Source organism: Hirundo rustica, chromosome 13, assembly GCF_015227805.2.
Source record: "Hirundo rustica isolate bHirRus1 chromosome 13, bHirRus1.pri.v3, whole genome shotgun sequence".
Classification (NCBI taxonomy): Eukaryota; Metazoa; Chordata; class Aves; order Passeriformes; family Hirundinidae; genus Hirundo; species Hirundo rustica.
The window spans coordinates 14,099,225-14,124,551 of NC_053462.1; the positions used below are offsets into that span (position 1 = coordinate 14,099,225).

At 46.5% G+C, this 25,327-nt stretch overlaps 1 protein-coding gene across 2 annotated transcripts in view; it reads left to right on the plus strand.

Moving 5' to 3' along the window:
• The first annotated feature begins 1,050 nt into the window (after positions 1–1,050).
• SLCO3A1 (solute carrier organic anion transporter family member 3A1) overlaps positions 1,051–25,327 on the plus strand; it is a 131,406-nt gene continuing 107,129 nt past the window's right edge. Inside the window, exons 1-2 of one of the 2 annotated variants that reach the window (XM_040077330.2) lie at positions 1,051–1,230; positions 23,582–24,047. In XM_040077330.2, coding sequence (XP_039933264.1) covers positions 1,057–1,230; positions 23,582–24,047 — 640 coding nt within the window. In that variant the 5' untranslated portion in view covers positions 1,051–1,056. Of the gene's footprint in view, positions 1,231–7,479; positions 7,661–23,581; positions 24,048–25,327 lie in introns of those variants that run through there. The other variant, XM_040077329.2, reaches the window with a different exon arrangement.

Genomic DNA, 25,327 nt, shown 5'->3' on the forward strand with positions numbered 1-25,327 from the left:
CTACCTTTGAAAATTAAATTTAGGATGCAAATCACGGGGTATTTTTGAAAAATGTAACCGGTGTTTCCACAGAAAATTCTTCCTCTCAAAGGCCATGGGTATCCCAGTACTAAATGGATCACAGATTTAAAGTTCCACGCAACTCGGAGTTTAATAACACAAGGAAGCAAAACAGCAGCCCCCAGCGTGGATCCAGAAATTAACTAGAAATGTACATGTGAAGAGCGAAACAGATCAGGTTTTGCAATTACGCCGGCAAGGAACGTGATCCGTAATAGTAGAAGTGAAGATTAGTGGTTTTTAACGGAAGATATCTCTTGAAATTCGAACTCGAGGTGGGGCTGACCACAAAGGGCACCACGGCAGGCAGGTGGCAGGGACACGAAGCACGGCCGAGGCTGGCGCACGTGGCAGCGGCAGCGCGACGCAAGCCACCTCCCGCCGCTCCTTCCTTCTTACGTTCAATTCTCCTGCGGCCTCCGTTTCTCTTTGAAAAGGGGCCCCTACAAGTGCATGGAACAGGGGACACACACCGGCACGGAGTGGCCGGGAGGGCCGATGAGGGGGCACGCTGCCCTCAAGCCGCGGGGAGAATCCCGGCTGGCAGCGCCGCGCGGGAGCATCCCCGCTCCCTCGGATCGCGGGTGCGCGGCCGCAGGCGCGGGGCAGCGGGCTCGGGGCGGGCGCTCCCCCCGCCCTGCCCTCAGCCCGGGACGGGGCCGCCCCGCCTGCCGCCGCCGCGGAGCCTCCGCCGGCCCCGGCCCCGGCCCCGGCCCCGCGCGTTCCCCGCCCCTCGCCGCCGGGGACGCGGATTCGGCCTGCGCGGAGCCGGTGGAGAGAGGGAGCGCGGCGGGGCGAGGGGAGGGGAGAAGCGAGGAGGCGGCGGAGGAGGCGGCTGCGAGCTGGCCATGGCAGCAGCCCGCGGGCGGAGAGGCAGCCGCGGGTTGCCGCTGTGATTGGCACCCCGAGGACGAGGAGGAGGAGGCGGAGGAGGAAGGCGCGGAGCAGCCGCGGGGCCCGCCATCCCGCGGCGGCGGAGCGGCGGTGCCCGGGAGGATGCCGGGGAAGCGGGGCTCGGCGGGCGGCGGCGGCGGCGGCGAGCTCCCGGGGGCCGGCGCGCCGCGGCAGCGCAGGCGGCGGAGGAAGGTCTCCTGCTTCTCCAGCATCCAGCTCTTCCTGGTGTCCGAGTGCGCCCTGATGCTGGCCCAGGGCACGGTGGGAGCCTACCTGGTGAGTGCGGCCGGCCCGCAGCCCCCCGCGCCGGCGGGGCTGAGCCGCGGGCGGGGTGCGCGGCGGAGCGCAGGGGAAGTTTCCCCGGTGCCGGGGCGGCTCTGCGGGCAGCCCCCGGCCCGGGGGGGTGGTCAGGGCAGCCCGGCGTGGTTCGGCGGCTGAAATGACTCAGCAGTGCCGAGGGGTCACCCACCCGCTGCCGCCCAACTTGTGCCGCCGCTCCGCGGGACTCCCGAGCGCCCGGAGCGCGGCCGTGCCCGGGGCGGGCTGGCACCAGCGCGGGTCGCCGCCCGGCCGGGCGCTCGGCTCCAGCGCCAGCCTTTCGGCTTCACACGCAATAAAAACCGGCAGAAGCTAGCGGGGCATTTATTTCGTGCCTCCCGCGTTACCGCTTTTCCCTCATCCTCTTAAGTGATGCAGCGGTGCAAAGCGCAGCAGCCCCGAAAGTCCGGGTGTTGGGTACAGAACAATCCAAATGAGACTTCAGCGCTAAATCTGCATAGTGAGATGTGGTGTCAGAGGTAGAAGTGTAGTAGAAGAGTTGGGAAGATGTCCATACGGCTGTGCTTGTGCCTTGAAGTGTACAGCCTGTGGAAATGTTCTGCTTCCAGCAGATGTAAGTGTATAGTTGATTTAAATTTCTCAAAATAGCTTGCTGGATTTGAGAATTATCGTTTCCATGGAAAAGGAATGTATTCGTAATCTCTGAGGCTTTTTGAGGCCATACACATAATATATTCTCAGTAAATGTAAGAACTCTGCATTTGGTACTTGTGTTCAGTATTTAGCATTGCTTCTCTCACATGTTCAAACTACTTATGCAAATTTGTACTCAACGTGATCTATAATTTTTCAAGGTATGTGACTAAACCGTGGTTAATATTCCCTGTTAATGCGAGATGGAAGTTAGAATTCATCTCCATATAATAAAACATAAGTTTAGTTTGAAACATAGTTGTAATTCCAAAGGAAACTGCATCACATCTGATGAGATAAATTTGGTAGTTCTATACCCTAGGTGAGTATATGTGGATGTAACTTAATTTGTAGGAGCCTGAAAGGAACATGCCTGTTTTATGTGAGTAACACCTTAGTAAGTAAATATATTGTTTCTGATGAGCTACTTGCAAAATGAGCTGTCGGTGTGAATGAGTGTAGGATAATCCTTCCTCACAGTAATATCCGAGGAGGAGCCCACGGGTGATGTCACCCAGTGGGCACCGGTGTGGCAGGAAAGCATGGATCTGCTGGAGGACTGTGTATCAGTGCGCTTTGCTGGGGTGTTTGAGCGTAGGATCAGCACCATTAGTGTCTGGTGTGGCGTTTTCCTCGAACTCCTTTGCACTGCTCACATCTCACCAGTTTAGCGTTTCTTTCCCTGTTTTCCCCAACTCCTGGGGCATGCTTTGTACCGGAGTAGTGTTGCTGCTCCTTTGGAGTGTTTCACACACCCCAGCCCCACCGTCTGGAAATGAGCACTGCAATTCCTCGAGTCCTCCCCCCTCCAAGGGATGAACTCGACTGAGGTGCTGCTGTCTCTTCTCTCTGCCTTCCTCCCGGTCTATGTCCTGAGCAGCATGACAGTGTTCCCCATGGCCAGCGGGATCCACAGGCAGTAACAGACAACTGGGGCGGTGGGGGGAAAGAAAAAAAAGCAAACTAAACCCAAAACAATCCCTAGCATGCATAAGCAGTGGCCCAGCTGCAGTGGGCAAGTGTTTCTCTGTTCCCTGTATAATTTATCTGCCGTCATTGCAAATACCATGACGCTCTTCATACAATGAACAGATGCAAATGTGGAACTGTCACTGCTGGGTGAATCTGTGCTTAGAGCAAATCTGCCCAGCCCTGCGCTCACAGGTGCTGCAGGCGAGTGAGAGCAGGAGCAGCGAAGATGCTTGGTGAAAAGCATGGAGCACTTAATCGTTTTACCGGGTGTCCCGTGGGACCAAGCGCTGTCCTCAGGTGCTGCCATGGGGTGGAATCTCTGGAGGCACTGCAGAGTTGCCCGAGTGTAGCTGCAAGTGGATATTCATTTGCTCAGGCCTCTGGGATGAGTGGGGCTCGGTGCTGGGCTGCTCCCCGAGGGACAAATTAGCGGGCGAGACGAAGTGGAGAGCAAACAGAAAGACAGACAAATAGGGAGATGCTGCATAGGACAGGCACAGTGTGTAGTTCTGGGCAGTTTAATAAGCTACTAATTTTAGCCAGTCGGCAGTGAGGGAGTTCTGTATTCATACTTCTGCTTTCCTTGGCCACATGTGTGACTTTCCCTAGTTATTTGTAACTCAGGAAGAGAAACCTTTTTTTGCCTTATACGGCGACAAGTTGGTTTCCTCAGATTTTGCCTCATTCTGCACAGGGAGACCCATGAGGGCAGAAGCTCAGCTTGTTAAGAAAACAAGCCAGGGGCTTGGCTTCTCAGGAGTGATTGAAGAGCTCAGATTGGATTGGGCTTGGTTTTCATGTCAGGACATTTAGAAGTGGCTGTTATTTCTTTTTAGAGATGTAACAAACCTCCTCTTTTCCATGTTCACTGTGCAATAGACTAGCAGCAACACCTTGAATATATGTACGAAGTATACATTCATTCATAATGTGGTTTTTAAGCACGGATCATTCACTTTTATTTGTTCATAAAGCATCGTGCTTGCCAACAGGGCTTTATAAATAATAAATGCTGATAAAAATCTATATAAAGTCCAATTCTTTTCCCACAGAACTCAGCAGTGAAAATACCCCAGGAAGCCAGCAGTAGATGTCTGTGTTTAAATAGTGCGGTGTCTCTGAGGTTCTTCATGTGAAGTTTTAGGGAGTATTTGATCAATGTCACGTTCCAAAATATTTGTCTATTATTATGCTTGCTGTTTGCAAAATGCACATGTTCCAAAATTACTTGGTGCCATATCCTGCATAGTTTATGCAAATACAAGCCTGCGCTGCTGCTTTAATTTCTGGGGCTGCTTGAATACACCCTATTATTTGCATATTCGTGTAAGGTTTTGTGTACACATTTATTTGGCTTCATCTAATTACTCCTGCGTGCTTTTGGAAACTTGAATTTCCCAGCAACTGCGGTGGCAGTGGGGAAAATGCTGCTGGTAGTCTGCAGGCATTCCTGCTGCAGAAGTTACTCAGGATTTTCTCGGCAACTTCTAAAAGCCCAGCTGATTTCCACCTGCAGTCGCTCTCCTGCAGCGCTGGGCAGTGGATTGAAGAGCTGAGGGTGACTGGTGCAGTTGGCACCAGGAGGGAAGGGCTGGAGCCTGTGTTCTCCAGCTGGAGCCTTGTGTCTTTCGGGTGGATGCAGCAGTGTGATCAGTCATGCCAGCCGTGCAGAGATGAGGATTTCGATAAGGCTGATTCACATACCTTGGCAGCACTTTCCTGCCTGTCTACCTCCCTCCCCGTGAATTCCTACGTGCACTATATTTTGGAATATTTTCACTGGTAATAACGTTCCAAGTGCTCCTGACGGTTCATCGCTGAGGCATTTCATCACCCTGCCAGTCAAATCTTCTGCCTAGCCAGTGGTGAAATCATTGCTCGAGCAGAAGGCAAAGAGCTCTCGCTTTGACAGCCAGTTTGTGGAGCAGGAGCGCAGTTTAATTTCTCTCCCTACCCTTTAGCCTCGACTCGCTCTGGTTCAAACTGACCTAGTTGCAAGCATCCAACATCTGCCAAAGTCACGGGCTCCTTTAGATAAAGGGCGTGCATATGGGAAGCGCGTTGGGAACCAGTTCTGTGGTGTGCTCTGGGGAGCTGTTTTTACAGAGCTTGACTGAGCTGTCTCTGTTTGCTGCAGCTTTGAATGCAGCTATTCATGTGTTTTATCAAGTGATAGAGGATGACTGGCCTGAGCATGGGATGGAAAGGAAAATAATTGGTCCCTCCCAAGGAGGGTGCATTGGTGTTTGCGTGGGAATGAATGCCAAATTGTTTCTTGTTTTGCTGAATGAAAACTTTTGAGCCGCGCTTAACTTCCTGGGGAGGGCTTTGCCCATACAGCAGTGTTTGACTGCAGCCTGCAAAAACTCTTTTAACTAAGTGTCTGCAGTAAAATTAGTGCTGTGTGAGTCCAGGTGAGAGTGTGTGTGTATGCATGTGGTCTCTGAGACAGGCTCCTTCTGTGCCGGTTTTATTGCTGCTGGGGTTTCAGATATCAATGAAAATCTTGAAATTCCATCTTCAGGAATAAGACAAGTATCAAAGATAAATACAGAAGTTAATCACCAAAGGGTTCCTGGTGGAGCAAACAGAAACAGGGGTCCTATGTGATGAGCAGCTGGGTGCTGAGGGCTTAACAGCAGAATTTGGCTCTTGGATTTTTTAAGTTGTTTGTGCAACTCATTCTTCTCCTATGTTAAATACAACAAATACAAGTCTGTGTTCTGTGCTACAGACCTGATCAAACCCTCCTTGAAATCTGGCAAGGCCTGCATGGAGGATGTCACTAAAGTCAGTTTTTGGAATACTGCAGGGCTTCAGAGCTTTCTGTTGTCCTTGGTGCTGCACAATAGAATTTGCCTCTGTGTATTTGCAGTCTGAACGGATGGGGTGGGAGAAGTGTCACAGGTGGGGAAACTGAGGCAGAGATTAAGAGCTTGATTCTGTTTCTGAAGCTGTTGATAAAGTATTTGGTTGGCAGCAGCAGAGCCTGAATGGCTTAGGAAAGAGCAGACTTAACTACAAGAGCAGTTTTTCCTTTTTAATTTATTATTGTTTTTAATAAAGTATTTGTTTTCCTAGAATAAGAATCAGTTTGAAAATACTGCTGTCTTTTTTTTTTCTCCATCCTCAGCTGTGCTTAGTAATAAATTAGATGTAATATTTGTAATTATTTGTCACTGGGGCAGTTAAAGGGGAAGAAGCCCACAGAGTGAAAAAAACCATTTTAGTAGGGATGAATATTGCCAAGCATTGGCTGATTATTGCTTACCGTTCATTTTCGCTTTATATATCTTTGCTGGCAATGTTATTTCTGGTAAGTTGCTTCTAGTGTGCCTTTCCCATTAGAGAATATTGTCTGTTCTGCAGCTGAGTTGCACAGAAAGTTATTCTAAAGTAGATCTTTTGACTACATTCAGACTTCTTCTTGAAGAAGCCTTTTGATATTTGTTTTGGGTCTCTGACTGCAGGGTGGAGCAGAAACCAGATCCATCTCTGGGTTCTGATGCTTTCAGGCTCCTGTGGGGTATGCATCGGGAATGTGGCATGGACACATTAACATAAAAAACTTTAAGTTATAGAAATAAATTCCAATCCAAGTGTGGATTTTTGAGTACCAAGAAAACTTGTAACTGGCATATATGTGTTGATTAGGAAAAAGTTGTGGTTTTTTTAATCTGCTACTACTGATAGAAGCAGTGTAGAGGTAACATGCTTATCTCTTACATCATGTATTTTGTGCAATTTGCATCTTAACAATCTGATGTCTTCTTGCTCAAATGAATTTAAAGGCAAAATGCGCTTGATGTCTAAATGTGGACTAATTGATTTTAGTGTTTTTATTATTTTTTAGCAGAAAGTTTGGCAGTTCTTCCATTTCTCTGTAAGGGCCAAGTGATGTTAGTAAGCCCTGAAAGAAAGAACGGTTAGAAATGCTACAGTCCATCGTAAAACCAACATCTCATTTATTCTGACCAGCCTTTGCTTCCAGAATCCCTCTAGCTCTTGCAGTGTGGTTTAATGGCCTGCAGTATTCCTGCAGCTGAGGGTTAAAGGGATCTTGAATTAGAGCAGAGAATGCACTGGTCTGAAGGGCTGTGCCATTTGTGCTTCATGCAGTGTGACTTTTTTAGTGGTCATATAGCCCCTGGCCCAGAGAGAGCTCAGTGGAATTGTGATCCCTCCCCTCCCCTGCAAGGCAGAGCAGATACTCCCTGTTTCCCAGAGAGGGGTCTCTATCAGGTTTTCTTTTCCCTTACTTTCAGGATATTGTAAAGGACTAAAAGCCAACTTCTGTCCTGCTACAGCAGTGTAAATTTATGGCTTCAGAAGGGTTATTCTGCAATTCATCAAGAAGAATTTGTCCTCTATGTATTATAATCCTTACTTGTAGACTCCTCAGTCTCCTGCAATTCCTTCACAGGAAGATCAAACAATGGCAAGCAATTTAGTGGGTGAGGTGACACCTTGGATGAATTAGGGTAGCTTTGTCTCCTGATCAACACCAGATGAAACTACAAGTGTTGTATTTTAAGCATCATCCCAAGCAGTTTAAATAAACGTGATAGTACTTTGTGTAGTAACCCCTTTAAGTGCTGTAGTGAAGTTTGGAAGACTTAATTTTTCCTGTTGCACAGAAAAATGGGCCACAGATACTGATTTACAAGGCTTCATTACAGCTCTGCAGCAAAACCAGGACTAGAACCCCAAGAGTCCCGTCTCCAGGTCACCTTGGAACAACCACTAAATGCTCTTTTTGCAGGTAGGCAGTGTAAAGCAAATACTGGTGGCTGCTCCACTGAGTAGAGATTTCACGCTGCCCTGCTCCATACACTGTCAATAGGATCAATAGTGATTGCAGGCTGTTGAGGAAGCTCCTGGAGTGGCTGTCACTCCTCCCATCAGAGCTGGGAGGGCTCTGCCCTGTTAGGGGAGGCATTCTGTAGTGTTCAGAGCTGTTTCTGTTTGAGGGGATGGGGGAGAGGAATGTTCTTTTTAACCTGCCCCAGTGACAAATAAATTATAAACAGGTATGCAGTTGTAATCATAGAGGCAAAGACTTAGAGCACAGGTCTGGATCTGCCTCTTCTCACTCAGCAAACTAGGAAACATCTCAGAATTAAAATCAGATTTTCTAAGCTTTCCAGTTAGCAACTTTTTTTTTTTTCCCCAGCCTTATTCTTGACTTGATGTGCTTCAGCATTTTGCCACTTGAGTATTCCTTGCTGAAGTGAGGCAGGCAGCCCTCTCCTGCTATTGCACAGTGCCCACTGTGTTGAAGATCTTTTACTGAGCTTCTGTTGCAGCAGTGCCTGAACACAGTCAGTTATTTAAGATGACTCCAGTGTAAAAGCAAAGTATTTATTTCTGGTTTCCTTGAATGTTTATCGTCATTGTTATTTTCAAGAAGAAAAGGAATTTGCTTTGGTTTCTGTTTTTTCCCCTCTGTTGCCTCTCTGTTCATAGTAGTCTTTTGAAACCTCACCAAGGAGCCAGTTGATTTCCCTGTATTTTTTTTTAACACCATCCTGGTGTCTGCAGCTATCACTTGGATGATTTCTGGGTGTTTGCAGGCACAGTGGCTCTTAGATAAGTGGCTGCGAGGGCTGGTGTGGGAGCACAGGCGTTGTTATTCCATGCTACATCTGTTTCCTGGGCAAGGATTGCTGGAATTGGCTTCTTTTTAATATTTAACCTTTTGAAACACCTACCATGCTGTTCGCTGGTATAATTAATAATTTCTTAGTTTACTGAAAGTGAAAAAAGACTTATAGTTTAGTTTTATGGTGATCCATCAAATGACAGTGAAGTTTTTGGCAGAACCTGGATAATTCAGTTGCATTGAGGTCTTCATGACTCACCCAGGTTCTGAAGTAACTATGGCAGGGGGTATTTTTTGTGCTTTGATGTTTATGTCTGAATCCATTATTTTCTTTAGCTGTTGTTTTTTTTTAAAGGCAACTACAGACTCTGCCATAAGGAAACTGAAAGAAAGCTCGGCTGTTGAGAAGAGATTTGTGGTGTGGGTGTGGAAGAATACAGAAACTTTTCAGAAATGTTTCACTTTTCATTTTCAAAGACAAATAGTGGTATATTTATGGCATAGTTCTTTGTTGTTTTTTTTGGTCCCCCACTGAAATACTTTTGGCTGAAATCAGCATTGGGTTTGTGTCAATATAGAAGAAACAGCCTTGAAATGTGTGTATTTTAGGGTGATACCTAACATTTTAATACCTGCAGAACTGCATGAAACAATGTAGAATTGCTTTACAGTGGAGGGTGACAGGTAGTGGTGTCCTCTGCATTCCTAAAACAGAGGAATTACTCTATAAGTTTATGTTTAAGGTGAAAAGTTGGTGTTTTTTCCTTGTAGTCTTCTTGGAACGTGTATTAGATGGAGCTTTTTGTGCTCTCAGCTGGCAGGAGCACCTAATGTTCAAACAGCATGGCCAGAGGATAGCAGTGGTGGGCCTGTTTACCACAGCAGGACAGAGTTCTGAGTTTTCTGTAGTTTCGGATTTATTTCATCCCTTTTGTTCTCCAAAAGAATAACAGGGAGTGAGAAAACATCATAACTTAATAGTTTTGCAACCTGTTCTGTTAAACAATGAATGGTATTTGTTTTCTCTGGTGGAACTTTACCAGGAAGGGCTGCAGAAAGATTGTCTGGAGTTCTTGTTTCTTATTTCTGAAAAGGAGGATATGAAATAGTCGCTACCTCTTTGCACTTCTCAGCTTCATGCAAACATAGTTTGGCACATCATTAGCGGGAGAGCGGAGATTTGCTTGGGAGCGTTTTGGTGCTGGAATGTGGACTGAACCTCACGGTTTGGCTTGAAAGGAGTCTGAAGGGGGATGCAGGAGGACAGGCATGTGCCTTCCTTGGAACAGCAGCAGGGCAAGTCCCTGTGCCTCCGAAAAATACCAGAGGTGTGTGTGCCTGTGTGTCTGTCTGTGCTGGGAAAGGCCAAGAGAGAAGAGGGCAAGCATTTAAAACTTTCCAAGAGAGAAGCTAAAATACTGACTGAAAGAGAATGGTTTTGAAAAACATGAAAGGGAAATGCCCCCAGTGGTGTCCTGCTGCTTCTTGTGCCCTGCTAATGAGTTTCATCTGCTGGAAACATGCTCACTTCTGATCCTGACATGGTCTGAGTGTTTTATGATGATGCATTGTGGTGCAGAATTAGGGATGCATCCTTTCTTACCCAGTAATTTGGAAACAACAGAAAAATAACAGTGTATAACTAAGGTTTAATTTTTAAAGAGGAAGAACTTAAGGCTTTCAGTTTTTCAGTCCTACAGCTTGCTTCTCGTCATCTCACTGAGCTGCAAGAAGAACTGTAATTGTTGTGATTTAGGAAAGCTATTTTGTCCACGTTATTCTTCAGGCTTTAACTCTTTTCTTGTTAAAGGGTGTTCACCTTGCTTGGTGAGATGTTGTGGTGTGTTAACCTTGGTCTGCAGCCAGATCCCCACCCAGCTTCTCTCTCACTCCCTCATCAACACACTGGTGGCAGAAAATGAGGTGAAAAAGCTTGTGGGTTGAGATAAAGCAATTACTGTCAGGGATAAAACAGTCTTGACCTGTGAAAATTTTAATTGCCAATTAAAATAGATTTTGATGTTTAAAACTAAGCCAAAAATCTAAACACCATATTCCCCCCATCCCACCCCTTTTTTTTTTTTTTTTTCCCCCATGGCTCTCTGGGAGTATGTCTCTTCCAGATCCTCACCGTGCTCTGCTGGGAGAGCATCCACCCTTGCTGTGAGCTGAAGTAAACCATTAACCATGTCTGAGCACTGACGTGCTCTTGGCAGAAATTTTGGCTTCCTTTGGGTAAATGGTTTTCCCTGTGCTTGGGTCCTTACTGCACCTGGTGATCAGTCACTGGTTTTTGTGGTGTCCCACTGGACACCAAGGTTCAGCCCAAGGAGAAGTGTCTCTGTGTGACATGGTGGTGTTCTTTCTGTCCTGCAGGCATTGTCCGTAAAATGTGATTTTTGTGGGAATTAACCTTCCCACAGCCTATGCCAAATGCTCTAGCTTGTGATGGAGAAAGTGCTGGATGTACAGGCCCTTTATGAGAAATAGTGGGCAGTGTTTTTAGGGCTTACCAGCAAAGGAAAACTGTGGGTTTTGTTTTTGTCTTGTCCAGCGTACAGGGCTGAGAGTGGTTAATTACAATGGGCCTTTCAGCCTCTACATCAGATGCACACTTTGTTTCCTGCTGCCTATGGCTAGTTATAATGCAGGTCCTTATGTCTGAAGTCAGTGCAGCTGCTGGCTGAGGGACAGGAGCTTCAGCTGAAGGGATGCCTTGTCTAGGGGTGCTTGTTTGTGAAGGGCAGCGATGGCTGTTGGGGTGGTCCTCTAGATGGTCTCATCCAAGGTGCTCAGTGCAAGCAGTGCCCACTGAGCTCAGCTGTGTTCCTGCAGGAACCTGCCTTCTCTTGTGTTCTCCAGCTTTGGTCCAGAGAGGAGTGCTTGGACCACAAGTTTCTGGTTTTGATATCCAAATGCGATACCAAAGCCACACGGCTGCTTCAGCCTTTGGGTCACAGTGCAGCCAAGGTGCCAGTCTAGGTTGTGTTTGGGGTTTTGTTATTTCTCTTTCTGTAGTCTATGGTGTTTAATACTACTAAAAAATTGTAGCTCAAGGGAGCTGCTTAGGGTTACTGAAAAGCTTTCCCACAGTCTTTGGGATTCAGACCTACCAGCTTCAGAGAGCTTGAGAGCAAACACTGAAGGTATTCAAGTATTCCATGGAGCTAGATAAACTTCCATGAACTGATTTGCTTAATTGAGGCCGCTTCTGCATTGACAAATCACTGTGTGAATGAATGGATTCCAAAATCAGCTTGGGAGTTATTTGATGGCTATTGAAGTTAAGCCACACCAGCAAGCCATGTGCTAGAGGCACGGTTTTGTGGCTTTGCTGTGTCATTTGGCACAACTGCACCAGCTTTTTCAGATGCTGGCCCTGTACAGAAGTTCAGTGTTTTCCATAGGTTAGGGTGCACCAAGGCTACTGTGTTGCTCTTAATCTTAGTTCTTGCTCTTCCTTTAGCAAGGAGGCAGAAGTTTGAAATTTCTTGCTGTTTCTTGTGGAAGCATTTGGGCCTTATGATGCAGCCTCCCTTATTTAAGATAACATTTATTGATTTGAATTATTCAGCCTAATTCAGTGCTGGACAAGCTTTTTGCCAGAGTTTTTATTTTGCCTTCTTATTTAAATAGATCCCTAATGAATTACTGTAGTTGTATGTAATGACTCTTGGGAAATGCTGGATGCAGCCTCTAGAATCAGTTCTCTGTGTTTTCGGATTGCAAACTTTTGAAGTCTATCCCTGAACAGTGCCCAGGGTCCCTTGTTATCTAAGCTTTCCAGATACTCCCACATTAATAGGCTGCATCTTTGGTATCTGTGGGCAGGTATCCAGTGAGCAATTGGTTAGCAGGGCGACAGCTGGAAGGTAGATTTGGATGCAGAGTTCTTTCTGGGATTTGGTATAAGGTTGTATGGTCTCGTGCATGGAAGTTTTTTCCCCAGGCTCTCTTACAATGTTTCCAGCTTAATACTTCTGTGTCTCCATGTTCAAACTGACCTGCTCTGAGTTTGCATTACAGTTTGGGGGAGTGGTTGGCCAAAATGGACAAAAATGTTCAACAAATAGCTTGAGGCAAAATGTGGTTTTCTGGTTTAGCTAACCAGGCCTTTTGACATGGAGTGTGTCTGGTTACTCCAATACTTGTACTCAAGTTACAAGTCGATCAAGTCTTTTTTGTTAGGCATTGAGGCTTCAAGGAGTGGGATCTTTAAGAGGTGCACAGAGCTTTTCTACACTGGAAGTGCAAATGAAACTGAAGTGACATTTGGGTTCTTCTTTATTTGCCCCCTGTAGTGCATAGATTCAGACACTTTGAATTTGATTTTCAGCACCCCGATTGTGTTCAGAACTCTTGGTATCCAGAGAGTGTCACAAAATATTAAGTTCGTGGAGTGTTTCCAGGAGTCCTGTCACTGTGTATTTCCCTGACCTCCTCCTTGCCCCAACTTTTCAAGCAAGTGAGAGATTAAATGATGGGGGAACAGCAATTTGATTCCTCTGAACCAATACTGGCAGGGTAGATTCTCTTGATGGTGGCATCTTGGCAGGAACAGAGGAACATTCCTGCCACATGTGGGTAATGTTTCCAAGCCAAGCTCTTACTTTGCAGCTGGCTTTCCAGACCTGTCGTGTCCAAACTGACTCCCTTCATCAGTCAAGACTAATACTTGTGCCCAAAGAAATCTGAATTTATTCTCATTTGGACAATGTGACATGTGGCAGACTTGGGAGAGGACAGCTTAGCCCATGGGGTAACGCTTGCTGGTTGAGGAACAACTACTATTTGTATTTTGTGGTGAAGGTGCAGACCAGGGCTCATTTCCTGGCTGTGTCATGGACATCTCCTGGCCTTCTTTGGGCTTTCTCCCTCAATCAGCAAACATGCTGGCTGTGTTATTTTCAGGTTCCATGGTCATCTTGTGGTGTAGGGCACTGAGCTGCTCCAGTGATGGTTACTGGGGTGAAAGAGGCCCCCAAACTTGGCCCCTGAACCAGGGCTCCAGCAGTTACCATAATGGGCTGAACGAAATTAATTAATGGGGTGACAATTTTGTGCTATCCTGCCTGTGATTATGGAGCCTTGTTGCTGAATGGTATCCCTGTTTCCTTCACACCTGCCTGAAATGTCAAGGCTGAAACATTTAGCCTTTTGCTGTTTGAGGCTTCACTGGAAAAAACTACTTGGGGCTTCACAGTAAGAGTCTGCTTTATGCACTTTGGTAAGTGATGGATTTTAAAGAGCCTGAGGGTGTTATTTTCAAGGATGTTTTCTGAGCCATCCTGTCATTGACAGAAGTGACTTACTCCAAGTGTCTCTTTGAAAATGGGACTCTTGTTCCAAAGCCACTAAAGTGCTTTTGAAAAATATCCTTCCCTGTTACTGACTGCAGTGGACTGTCTCAGTGGTGTCTAGCTTCCTTTAAAGCTGGACAAAATTAGAGTCTAAATGTTATGTGCCTGGCTAATAAACTGTATTGTAACTAGTACCTTGGGGAGGCAGGAACCAGGGAGAAGCTGAGTATAAAGAGAATTAACTTCACGTAGAAATTGTCTACAAAGGATGAGTGAAGAACATGAAGGAGATGAAAACATGGGATTTGAAATGGCTGTGGAGGTTGAGAGAATTGGGAAAGTTCAAGGAGAGAAGAGGAGCTCGTGTTGGCTGCAGTAACCATTAGTTAGTGGTTGTCTCTGGCTTTGTGTTGAATGCTGAATGCAAACCCATTCCCGCTCTCTAGTGCCTGAATGATGGATTCCTCCCAGAATTTGGTGTGTCCCTAGGAGCAGCGATCCTCTGTGGGAACCCCTCTCCTATTGTGCTTTTGCTCATATCAGACTCCGATAGGTAGATAGAAGAGATGGGAACTTTTGCTTTCCTTCTGTGTGCTCATGAACATTTTTCAGGGTCTGGTGATTCTACAGTAAATAGGTTTAAGATTACCTTCAAACCATGACTTGCCTGTTCACACCGTGCCCTCCTTGCTCACCTCCCAGCCTGCCTCTCCCTTTAGTGGGACATTTGGCAGCAGCCAGCACACGGCTCCTGTTTGTACCCTTGGCACTGCGCAGAGACAACGTGAAAGGAGAAATGAGTGGTTTGTGAACAGCTTTGTAGGAGGGTGTTACTTAGCAAATAAGTAGGATGACACGGACAGGCCTTGTGTGGGCTGCAGGGTGTGAGGTGGGGATAAGCAAGCAGCACATGTGGCCCTGGGGCAAGCTTGGGGTGTTGCTAGTTAGGTGCTAAAGAGACCCCAATTCCACGTGCAGAAGTTTGCAGTAATTCAGTGTTCCTTTTATGAGTTCTTATAAAATGCTGGGGAATGACAGTACAATGTGGCCATTTTATCGTTTCCCTTTTAAATGGCTTCCCATGTCCCAATTTAATTACTAAATTAAAGCATTCAATGTGCTGGCTGATGAGAAAAGCATCAAACTTCCCCCTAAGCCGAGTTCCCATTTGCTGCAGCCAGGCATCCTTTCTGCTGGATAGGGAGTAGAGCAGAAGAGATAGCAGCAGAGCCAGAGCAAAAGAGGAGAAAAGTAGTAGGACTTGTGAGAAAAGCTCCTCTCCCAGTATATAGCCTTTATATAATCACTGTTGTCCCCCAGCCATGAAAAGTGAATTCAGCTTTCTTCAAAGCTTTTATTAATACTGCCTCAGAGTGTCCTGCCCAGTGTCACTTCTGCCCTGGTTCATGCCTGGCAGCTGGGAATGCTCCAGCAACCAGCTCCACAGGCCTTGCTGCTTCATCTGCACTGTGGCAAGACTTGGGTGCAGCCCTTAGCCCTGTGTTCAGCTCTTGATAATAAATTAAGATAACACGAAGCCCCTTGCGTGACAGGTTTCCTCGTCAGGCTTCCATTACGGTTTCTGCGTGGTAAGTGCCCTGTTTATAGTAGAAAGCCTTCTCTGCAGGCGTGGAAGTGTTGTGTTAGGAAGTGTTTTATTAGATGAACAAGCAAACCTGCATTCAGCTGTGGGGGTGGAGAAGGGAGGGTGCTGCTTGTGAATTGTGTCTTTGCAGTGGTAGTACATAGTCCATGTGCTATAGTATATAGGAAGGGGTTTTTTTTTCCTGGTACGAGTCTTCTAGTGACATGAATCCTCTCAGCTGGAACACAGCTTAATGGTGCCCAGTTTGCAGAGTTTCAGACCCATGTATGAATTTTGCTGCCAGTTCTGTATGTGGCCAGGAATGCTGTAGGAGCCTACATTTAAATTATACACTTTGAATTCCTCTTCATCTGGCTTTGTACACCTACTTGCTGGCCACGGGGAAAAAAAAAAAAAAAAAAAAAAGATCCATCTCTGAATATGTCAAAGATGTTCCAGCAGCTTTCCCTGGGCTGTTTACTTTGACAGAGAGATTGGCTGCCCCTGCTCACCAGCCCCTGCTGCTGTGCACTTATTCCACATGGAATTCTTCATCTTCCAGGTCTGAAATGTGCCGGCAGTGCTGTTCTGTGCTACAGTTTTTAAATCATGCAGAAATGCAGCTACGGGGTTGAGGTTTGTGCTTCTTTGCATGTTTATGATGTGTTATTTGGCTGCCAGCGAAAATGACATAACATTTAAAAATAAGTATGGATTCAAATATCTCCTGGCTTGGTTGTAAGTGTGCTACTCAAGGAAAGTTTGTGCTAAAAATGGATTCTGGCACTGGGTGTTTTTATGTAGATGCATTGTCAGGGACTAAAATACCACCTGCTCTCACACGGTGAGGTCAGCATGGAACAGCAGACTTAGAGGCAGAAAGCTTTGTGTGGACACTGTGATTATAATATCACTGCAGGTTGGGGCTTTAAAAGGTTGAAAACCTAGATTTTGGCTGTGGCGTGCATCTGTTTCAGAGCAACAGAAAAAGCCTGGCTCTGTACCTGGGTCTGCTTTGAGCTGCTGGTGACTCAGGCTGACTTTCCATGATGAACGTGAGGGGGTAGCTGCAAATAACACCCCAGTGATCTTCTTGTTCACAGCGCTGTAAGTGGGGCACTGCGCCTTGCCTTCCTCAGGGGAGCAGGGAAAGGGGGTCAGCCCACTGTGTCCCGTGCAGGATCCATAGGGAGCATTTGAGGAAGGCTTTGACAGCCCTGCCTGCATTGCTGTTTGCTGCACTGAGTGCCTGGGTTAGAGGTTAGGTTTTTATTTGGTCGCCAGAGTAGTGGAAAACGCACGTTTACCCTTCAGAGGCACGTGGCTTCTTTCTGGTTTAAGCTATTTTGAAACAAACTGTGGCTTTGCACTGATGTATCAGCTCCTGACCAGACAGGATATCTTCTGTGGGTGCTGAGTGCTCTTTGCTCTGTTTGCAGTGTGCAGCAGCCTGGAGCATCGCTGTGTTTGTGGCACAGCTGTGAAGCCCTGCAGAAGCTGCCCAGCTACTCTTGTTTTGTGCCTTGTGCTGGCCGAGGGCCAGTGGCACAGGATGCTGTGGCTGCTGAAATGTGGAGAGGAGATGCACAGTGGGCTACAAGACATGGCAAGATAGTTTTCTGCTTGATGCCAGAGAGAAGAAGGTTGCCAAAAATGTGTGCCTCGCCTCAGCTAGGAGTGTGATGTGCTGGTTCTCTTGCTGCATGGTGCAATATCCTCTCTTCTCAGGCCCTGAAAATCCTGACCTTGAACATATGTTTAATTTGGGCTGTGTCAGTAACCTCAGAGTTGGTCACTAGAATGTAAAATGAATTTTTCACACCAGTGAGGCACAGATCCAAGCTGCAAACTCCTCATGGCACCAGTACAGTAGCTTGCAGGTTTTTCGAGTGCTGGCCTAGAAACAGCACAGGCACATGCAGCAAGAGCCAAGCTAATAACACCTTACTTTCAGCAGGGGTTCAGCTGTGGCATCTATTATCCCTGTCATATGGATGCAAATTTCTATGCAGAGATGATTTCCAGACTGTGAGCAGAGCCAGCTTGGGTGTGTTGGTATCATCACCTTTTCTTTTTTTTTTTTTTTTTTTTTTTTTTGCTTTCCCTTATGTTTGTGCGTCCAAAGCCAGCACAGGTGTTGGCATCTGCAGTGAAAATGTATTTTAAGTTTTGACTGACTTCACTGGACCAGGGAAGGTGTTCAAACAAGTGATCAGCAGCCTGAGAAAGGAGGTCCTGATGACCTCACTACTTCAGTGGGGTGAGGAGCCTGGGTTTGCACAAAGAGTATTAAGGTTGTTGCCCTGTTCCCAGCCATCCGATGGGGAGGGAGTGGGCAAAATCCAAGGAAGTGGCTGCCTTTCTAAAAGTTTGCCTCAACCACAAGCGATCCATCTCAGTGCTGGAATTGTGGAGCAGGAAGATGTCAGAGCAGAGGATCAGCATCACTCCCTTGGCCTTGTAGCCTGATCCTGGTGGCCGTGGGAAGGAGGTGACTGAGCCCCTGGGGACCAGCTCTACAGGAGCAGAGCTGTTCAGCAATGGGATCACATCTGCCCTGTCCTGCACAGCTGCTGGAAGACAGGATGAGGTGACACCTGAAGAAGTGGGTGGAGGCACCTGGAAGGAGTGGCACTTCTGGCAAGGTCCCTTTGGCTCTTGAAGGAACCTTGTGTTCCCCAGCTCTGTAATGGAGACTGTGGGAGATGGTTTGCGTTTGTTTTCCTTTGGGAACGTAGTTGCCAGGCAATTATTTTACACCCTGTAGCACAGCAGACATGTCTCTTCAAGTCCGATCTCTTACCACATAACCGAGAAAATGTATTTTACATTAAAAAGAGGCCTTTTGAAAAGGCCCTTCAGGCACAAAGTCAATGTGTTTTCTATATATAACCCGGTATTATTAATACAATGAATTTAACTGTAGACTCTGTGGGTGAATATGACTTGATCATTGGAGATACGAACAATATGATATTCATTTTCAGTGTACTGTCTCTGACTCCATTATGGTGCTCCCAGCCTTCAGTTCATTTCTTAGTGATAAAGTGGGGCAATAGGGTGAAGGAGGTCTGTGGATTGTATTTTTGCTGAGCACTAATATAAAATAAACAGCCTATAGAGAAAACAAATTTACCTTGATTCAGAAAGGCCGAGGTCTGTAGACTTGGGACAGACAGGAATGATGAATGTGAGCATGTATTATTGAAATAAGTCCAGAGTGGCATGGCATAAGCTTCCGTGGATTTAGTTACAAAAGTTGCAATACCAATTACTTTGGCTGGAAAATTTTAAGGTGGTGATTGATTTCTTCTTTTTGTTTGATGTGAGTCATTTATCACTGTGTGCATTATATGAGACATTTTCCTTTTTCAATCACTGAAGGGTGTTTTAGGGTGGTGTTAGGAGGCCCCTTTAGCCCAGACCTGTTTGATGTCAGTCATCTGATCCAAATGTGTGTGTGCAGCCTGCTGTGGCTCAGTGAGAGAAGGAGACAGGGCAGGCACGCTACAAGTTTTGATCACTCCTAGCTGTTGTATGTTGCAGTGTGTTCACACAAAGCTAGAAGGCTGAGTTACATGGCCTTTTCTGGATGCCCAGCCTGCTTTCTGCATGGGCAGCGTGTGCAGGTGCCCACACTGGTGTAGTTTTCAGTGGTCCCATTGAGTGAGCTGGTATAGACCCAGTCTGGAGGAGCGTGAACTTGTGGAGAAAGAACAACCACACAGCTGATCTGTGTAAGAGCTACATCTTAGTGGAGCTGCTGTTGAAAACTGGGTGGGAGATGTCTGGAGTAGGTGAAATGGGAGTCATTGAAGAAGGCAGCAAAGCTGGCACAAGAGAAGGCTGAGTACAGTGCTGCAGTTAAAGTACTGACTGGTCAGAGCCCCAGTGACCTGCTGAGGGACTGATGTGAGCACATAAGGGTGGCAGGCAGGCACATTGCCATAGGAAGCTGTAGTTTGAGTGCTGTTCCCATTTTCCTGGGTGCTGGCATGTGCCGTGGTTAGAGTGCTGGCCTTCCTCTGTCCTTGTGCCTGCGCTGGACCTCTGGTCCTGTGGGTGGTTTTCACACCAGTGATTTCTTGGGGTCAGACTGCATCATCTGCTCTGTCTTGTCTGCATGAGTTTTACTGGGTGCTGTCTTTGCTTCCTGGTAACTGTTTTGATCTTGGGTTAGAAGCTTTTTTTAACTAAATACCCTCTTAGTCGAATCTTTCCATCCCTGACTAAACAGCTGTGTAAGCTGACAGGAGTCAGGAAGTAGCAGCTTCACAGCTGTGGGCTCCTGGTGTTTCCCTGCTGTGTTTTAGCAGGAGGTTGTCCATCTGAAGCTGCTGTGCTGCTGCACCATGCCATGGCCAACCTCGCTGCCCTTAAACAGCATCCACGTGGGCTGTGCTCTAGAGTGATCAACCTGGCATCAGCACACAGGGACTTTTTATAATCCTCGCAGCCTTTTCATGTGACATCAGTATTTTACTGGGACCTGTGGTGTCTTTTACAACATTTTATGTAACTCTGGATAAACAGAGTTAGTGTCTGGGACTGCTGATGGTTGATCTGCTGGGGAACAGGATTGTGAAGGGAAATACGGGCAATACAGTGTTTTTATCCCACAGTTACAAGGACACGGGGAACATCCTGCACAGAAACTGTAAGGTTAGTCAGGTTGAACCTTATGTGCAGGAAGTCCCATGAAAGTGGAGCATGGAGGGTGGGGGAATGATTTTAGCCATGGGCAGGAGTTTATTTTGCATAAATGCAAGTAACATGTCTGCTGTGCTAATGCTGATTTTGTAGTTGGTCTTCGTAAGGTCACAGCCAATGTCACAGTAAGAGTTTGGGCTGTGCTGACTGGGCTGCAGCCACCCTGGATAAAATGCAGTTGTGTTCCTGTTGTTCTCTGGCTAAGAATCTGCATGTTGACAGTTTATTTCCCAGCCCTATTTTTATTTTTTTTTCCCTCTGCTCTGACTGTCAGTTTTGCCAGATTCTGCTGATGCTGTTCTCAGCATTTTGTACTTGGATGCTATTTTCTTCTGGATGCTCAAGGCTGGTGTGATGGATTTGTTCTTTCACCATACCCTCCGCTCCTCATAACCCACTTAGCAAAGGCAGAGCTGGTAGCTCTGTGGGCTGGCAGACTGGGTAGCACTGCTACAGCCAGAAGGAGCAAACTGGGAAATGCAGTGTGGTCTGGCCAGAGGAATAAGGAGAACTGCCAGCTTTTATCAAGAGAGTTGGAATTTGCCCTGTGTTGTTGTCCCCCTCCTGCTTTTGTTTCAGTCTTTTCCCCAAAGTAAAGGGGAAAGTATAAGGGGATGGTGAGACTCTTTTTCCCTACTGTGGCTGGGTTAGCTTTTGTAAAAAGGAAAAGAATGGCTGAAGTCCCACTGGGATAAGAGTGGAATGAGAATTGGGACTCTGGTTTTAGTTCCCTGGTTTGTCACCGATTTATTGTCTCTGTCACTGTGAATTGCACCTAGAAATGGTGCAGTTTTTTGTATCTGAAACCCAGTTGTCCAAAAGCTGACCATTTTGAGATCTGGCACCCACATGTGTCTAAACACCATCCTGCTTTCTAGCTGCTTACATATTTGTATGGTAAAAGCCTAAAATTGGCAGCCAGGTCGAAATGTGGGAGACTTCCAAAGCTAGTTATTACCAGTTGGGAAATCACTTCTGTTGGCTTTCAATCTTCCAGCCTAAATTATTCCATCAGAAATTAATTTTGTTGACTGTACTTGTCTCATTAATAGCTGGCTCTCTACCTCAGTTTACACAGCTGTAATGAGTAATCATGAGTTTCCCATCTAGGTACAGCTCAGAAATGAGCACCACAGACATAATTTTGCATGCTTAGAGCTATATATTGATCCTGGAGAGATTCCCCAGTCTATCAAAATTGATGTTCATGGAACCCTCAACACCAGCCCCATTAGACCACACCTTGCAATAAAACCACAGATGATAAATCCTTATACATGGCAGAAGATTTGGAACTACAGATATCTTTAAGGTCCTTTCTAATCCAAACCATTCCGTGGTTCTCTCTCCCATGGGTAAGTCCCTGATTCCGTATCCCCCCTCCTTGACGTGCCTTGCTCTGAAAACACCAGCATGATGTTTTCCAGCAGTGCATGTGCTGGCCTGCTCAGCTCCCACAGAGGGCTGGGAGCAGCAGTGTCCCTGTGGAATGTCAGCTCCAGCACGGCTCGAGGCTGCTGGAGCAGGGACAGGCTTTGCTGTGCCCTCGCACAGAGGACATCATTGTCCCTCCTGGGTCACGGAGCTGTTCCATCCCACCGGGGACCTGCACCTGGTGTTGCAGGCAAGCTCCTCTCCCTCTGACATGCACATCTGGCTTTGGCATGGGAAGAGTTACTGCTCTTGCACTGCCTTTTTTCATAGGGTTTGATTTTTAGGCTTCTTTTCTCCTTGCCTTCCTCAGCTCTTCGCTCTTTAGTTGAGGAGGATTACATTGGTGGTAGTATAAAATGTAACTTGCCTGTATGAGAACACAGTCCAGTTTTGGGGATCTGACTTGGCCACATCACAGTCATGTTTGGGAGCTTTTGCTTATGCAAAGCAGCAGGAGTGGGTTGTTTCCATTTTCCATTTTGTTGCCGATGGGGCTGTCTTTGTCCAACTGTGCCCTGGTGTACCCTAGCAGAGGCAAACTGCCTCTGGAGAAGAACTGCTGTCAGAATACTTTAAAGTCGGTCAGGCTGGCTCCTGCTTTGTGAGGTTTATCAGCAAAGATTTTCAGTGCCTCCAGTGGGAGGCTATTTTTATTCTATCCAGGGGCTACCTTCTGCTCTGAGGTCTTTATCACATATTTTTTGGAATAGAGAAACCTGCCTCTTTTAGGACAACCTTTAATACCTTCATCTTTTGCAGTCTGAAAAACTAGAGAGTTTCTTATTCAAGATAAAAGTTTTTGACATTTCTGTGACACGTTCAAGATTTCTTTTGTTGCTTTTTTACTGTAGAAGAGGGACGCTGCCATAGACATGAGAATACTGTGTTTTCTCCCTTGAGTGGGGCTGACAGCAAGTGAGGTACTTAATGGTTCATTCTTCATGCTCTGATCAGTGCTGTGACTGTTGAAGAAAATCCACGTTGTGTTTCACTGCACCATGTAATCAAGATTGGAAGAGCTCTCAAGAGATGATCTTGTTCATTTTCCTGCCCCATGGCAAGATCAGTCATACCTGTGTCTTTCCTGACAGATGCTGGTCGGTGTTCTGTTAAAGACCTCTGCAGCCTTTCCAGGCAGCATATTTCAGTGCCTCACAATCCCTACCAGTAAAATCTGGTTTCTCCCCACCTTGTATCTAACCTGAATCATCTCTGCTGCAGTTTAAACTTGTCGCTTCTTGTCCCATCCATTTTGAATTCAAAGAACAGGTCATTCCTTTTTGCAGCAATGTTAAATATTTGGAGACTATTCACGTGCTTCTCTCTTCTTAGTGTTAAATACCCACAATTTGTTAAATCATGCCTTCTTCATGGTGGATTTAAGTCTTCTATGTAAACCTTAATTGGCCTGTCTTCTCAAAAATACCCTGTGACGATCCCAGTCATTAACTAATCCACAAACAGTTTAAACCCTTTGATCAGCATTTTATTTATATACTTGAGTAAAAGCATTCAATGGCAGCTAAACTGCCTGTTTGTACATCACTGTCTCTCAGTGCATGCCGGTGTACAAGCAAAGAATCTGCAGGGTTTTCTGCTGATCCCTAACTGCAGTTCATTCAAAGGGAAAGGCTGGGTGCCTGGCAGGATGTGAAGCTCAGTGTGGTTTGTGCCTTGGTTCCGTGGGACAGTGCACCGTGAAGGTTGTGCCTTCAAATAGAAAGGGAGCCCAAATCAGACTAATGAATCATGGAATCATGGATGTCTGCAGGCATCCAAAATGCACACTGATGGGCACAGGAATTCGGAAGTGACATGTGCTCGGACAGGTGGTAGGCTGTGAAATGTCACTTGGTGTTAGGACCTGCTGGTGTGGCTGTATTTGGACAGTCAGGTCGTGCTTGGAGGTCAGCTACTGTACTGTGATTTGGATGTCCTTGGTGGGTCTGGTTTCAGCTCCAAGGAAAAGTCAAGGAAATGTACACTTTAGCAGTACATATGGGGAGAATGGAAGGCATGGAATGTAATTTTCTCTGGATTTCTCTGTTGCAGGTGAGTGTTTTAACCACCTTGGAGCGGCGATTCAACCTCCAGAGTGCTGACGTGGGCGTCATCGCCAGCAGCTTCGAGATTGGCAACCTGGCCCTCATCCTCTTCGTGAGCTACTTCGGAGCCCGAGGACACCGGCCACGCTTGATAGGATGTGGAGGGATAGTCATGGCCTTGGGGGCCCTCCTTTCTGCCTTGCCTGAATTTCTGACCCACCAGTACGAGTACGAATCGGGAGAGATACGCTGGGGAGCTGAAGGGAGGGATGTGTGTGCTGTGAACGGGTCCACCAGCGATGAGAGACCAGACCCGGACCTTATCTGCAGGAATAGGACTGCTACCAACATGATGTACTTGCTGCTCATCGGGGCACAGGTCCTCCTGGGCATTGGTGCTACCCCTGTCCAGCCCCTGGGAGTTTCCTACATCGATGACCACGTGAGGCGGAAAGATTCCTCCCTGTACATAGGTAAGGCGCTCTGAACTTCTCCTCACTTGTGGGCTTTCCGTTTGTGGGCTGGCATCTGGCTCTTGTTCTCTGTTTGATGCCAGTGGAAGGGATGCCTCAAGGCCTCTTCTCCATGTGCTGCTGTGCTTGTGAAAGTAACTTGGCATGGGTCTCTGCATCAAGCAGCAGGGAAACACAGTAGGTTTGCTTATATTGTAGCAGTGGTAAAGGTTGACAGCCATGAGGATTGGGCAGATGTTCATTCCTTCTTTTGTGTTTGCCCAGATTGCTTTAAATTCTTATATTGGTAGTGGCTTATGGCTCAGTTTTAGCTGAAGAATTTTCAAGTGGTGTGTGTGATGATGATTGATTTTTTTTTTTTTCTTCCCCCGCATGATACCCTAGTTCTCTTCCTTTTCCAAAGCACGTGTCTGAGTGATCACTGCAGTCTGAGACTGAGAGGACACACGTGTTGTCAGTACCATTGTCACATTTTAGCAAGGAAGTGCCAGTTACAGAGTAGGTGCTGTGACCCAGGATGCTGTGGCAGGACCCTTGATAGTTGATCCCTGTAACGGAATGGGATGTGGAAGCTGGTGGGGTCTATTTTGAGAGACAGAGAGCCTGAAGTAGAACTCAAGGTTCTGGTGATCATGTTGCAAAATTCTTTCAGATGGTTAAGCTGTGAAATTTGCCTTTGATTCTTCAGTGAAACATCTCAGTCACCGGTGTAAAGTGCTTATGGATTTCAGCAGTAGTTCCCCCCTCCCAGCAAGCAGGTTTAAAGGCGATGTTGTTAGTGAAGTTTTCTTTGAAAAAATGTAGCTTGGCCCATTCCTTTCTGCAGGACTTGTCACTAGGTAAGCTGCTCCAACGGAATAAATCAGTGGAGTGCATGCTACCATTAATGAGATCCTTCTGCACTTGTTAGTGTAATCCTGGTAACCAAAAATGTGCACCTGTCCCATCATCCTCACCTTGATGTGACTTTCAACTGATTGGGTGATCCTGTTCCTGTTTGGTTTTTTTTTTTTTTTCCCAAAGACATTTTTATCAAGTTTCCAAGCTGAGTGTGGCCATTGACAGCAAAGCTGAGCAGTCCTGCTGACTTTCTGAGTGCTGTTTAATGTCTTTGGATAGTGCAGAAGCCTGGTGGAAAGTCACTAAACAGCGTGGCATTCTTGGATGTATTGCTGCTTCACTTAGAGCTTCTTCTGTGTATTCAAAACATGTCCCTGCTTTTCTGTAGCTGGCCATAAAATCGTAGTATTTCAGCATTTAGCTTTGTCCTTGGGTCATTA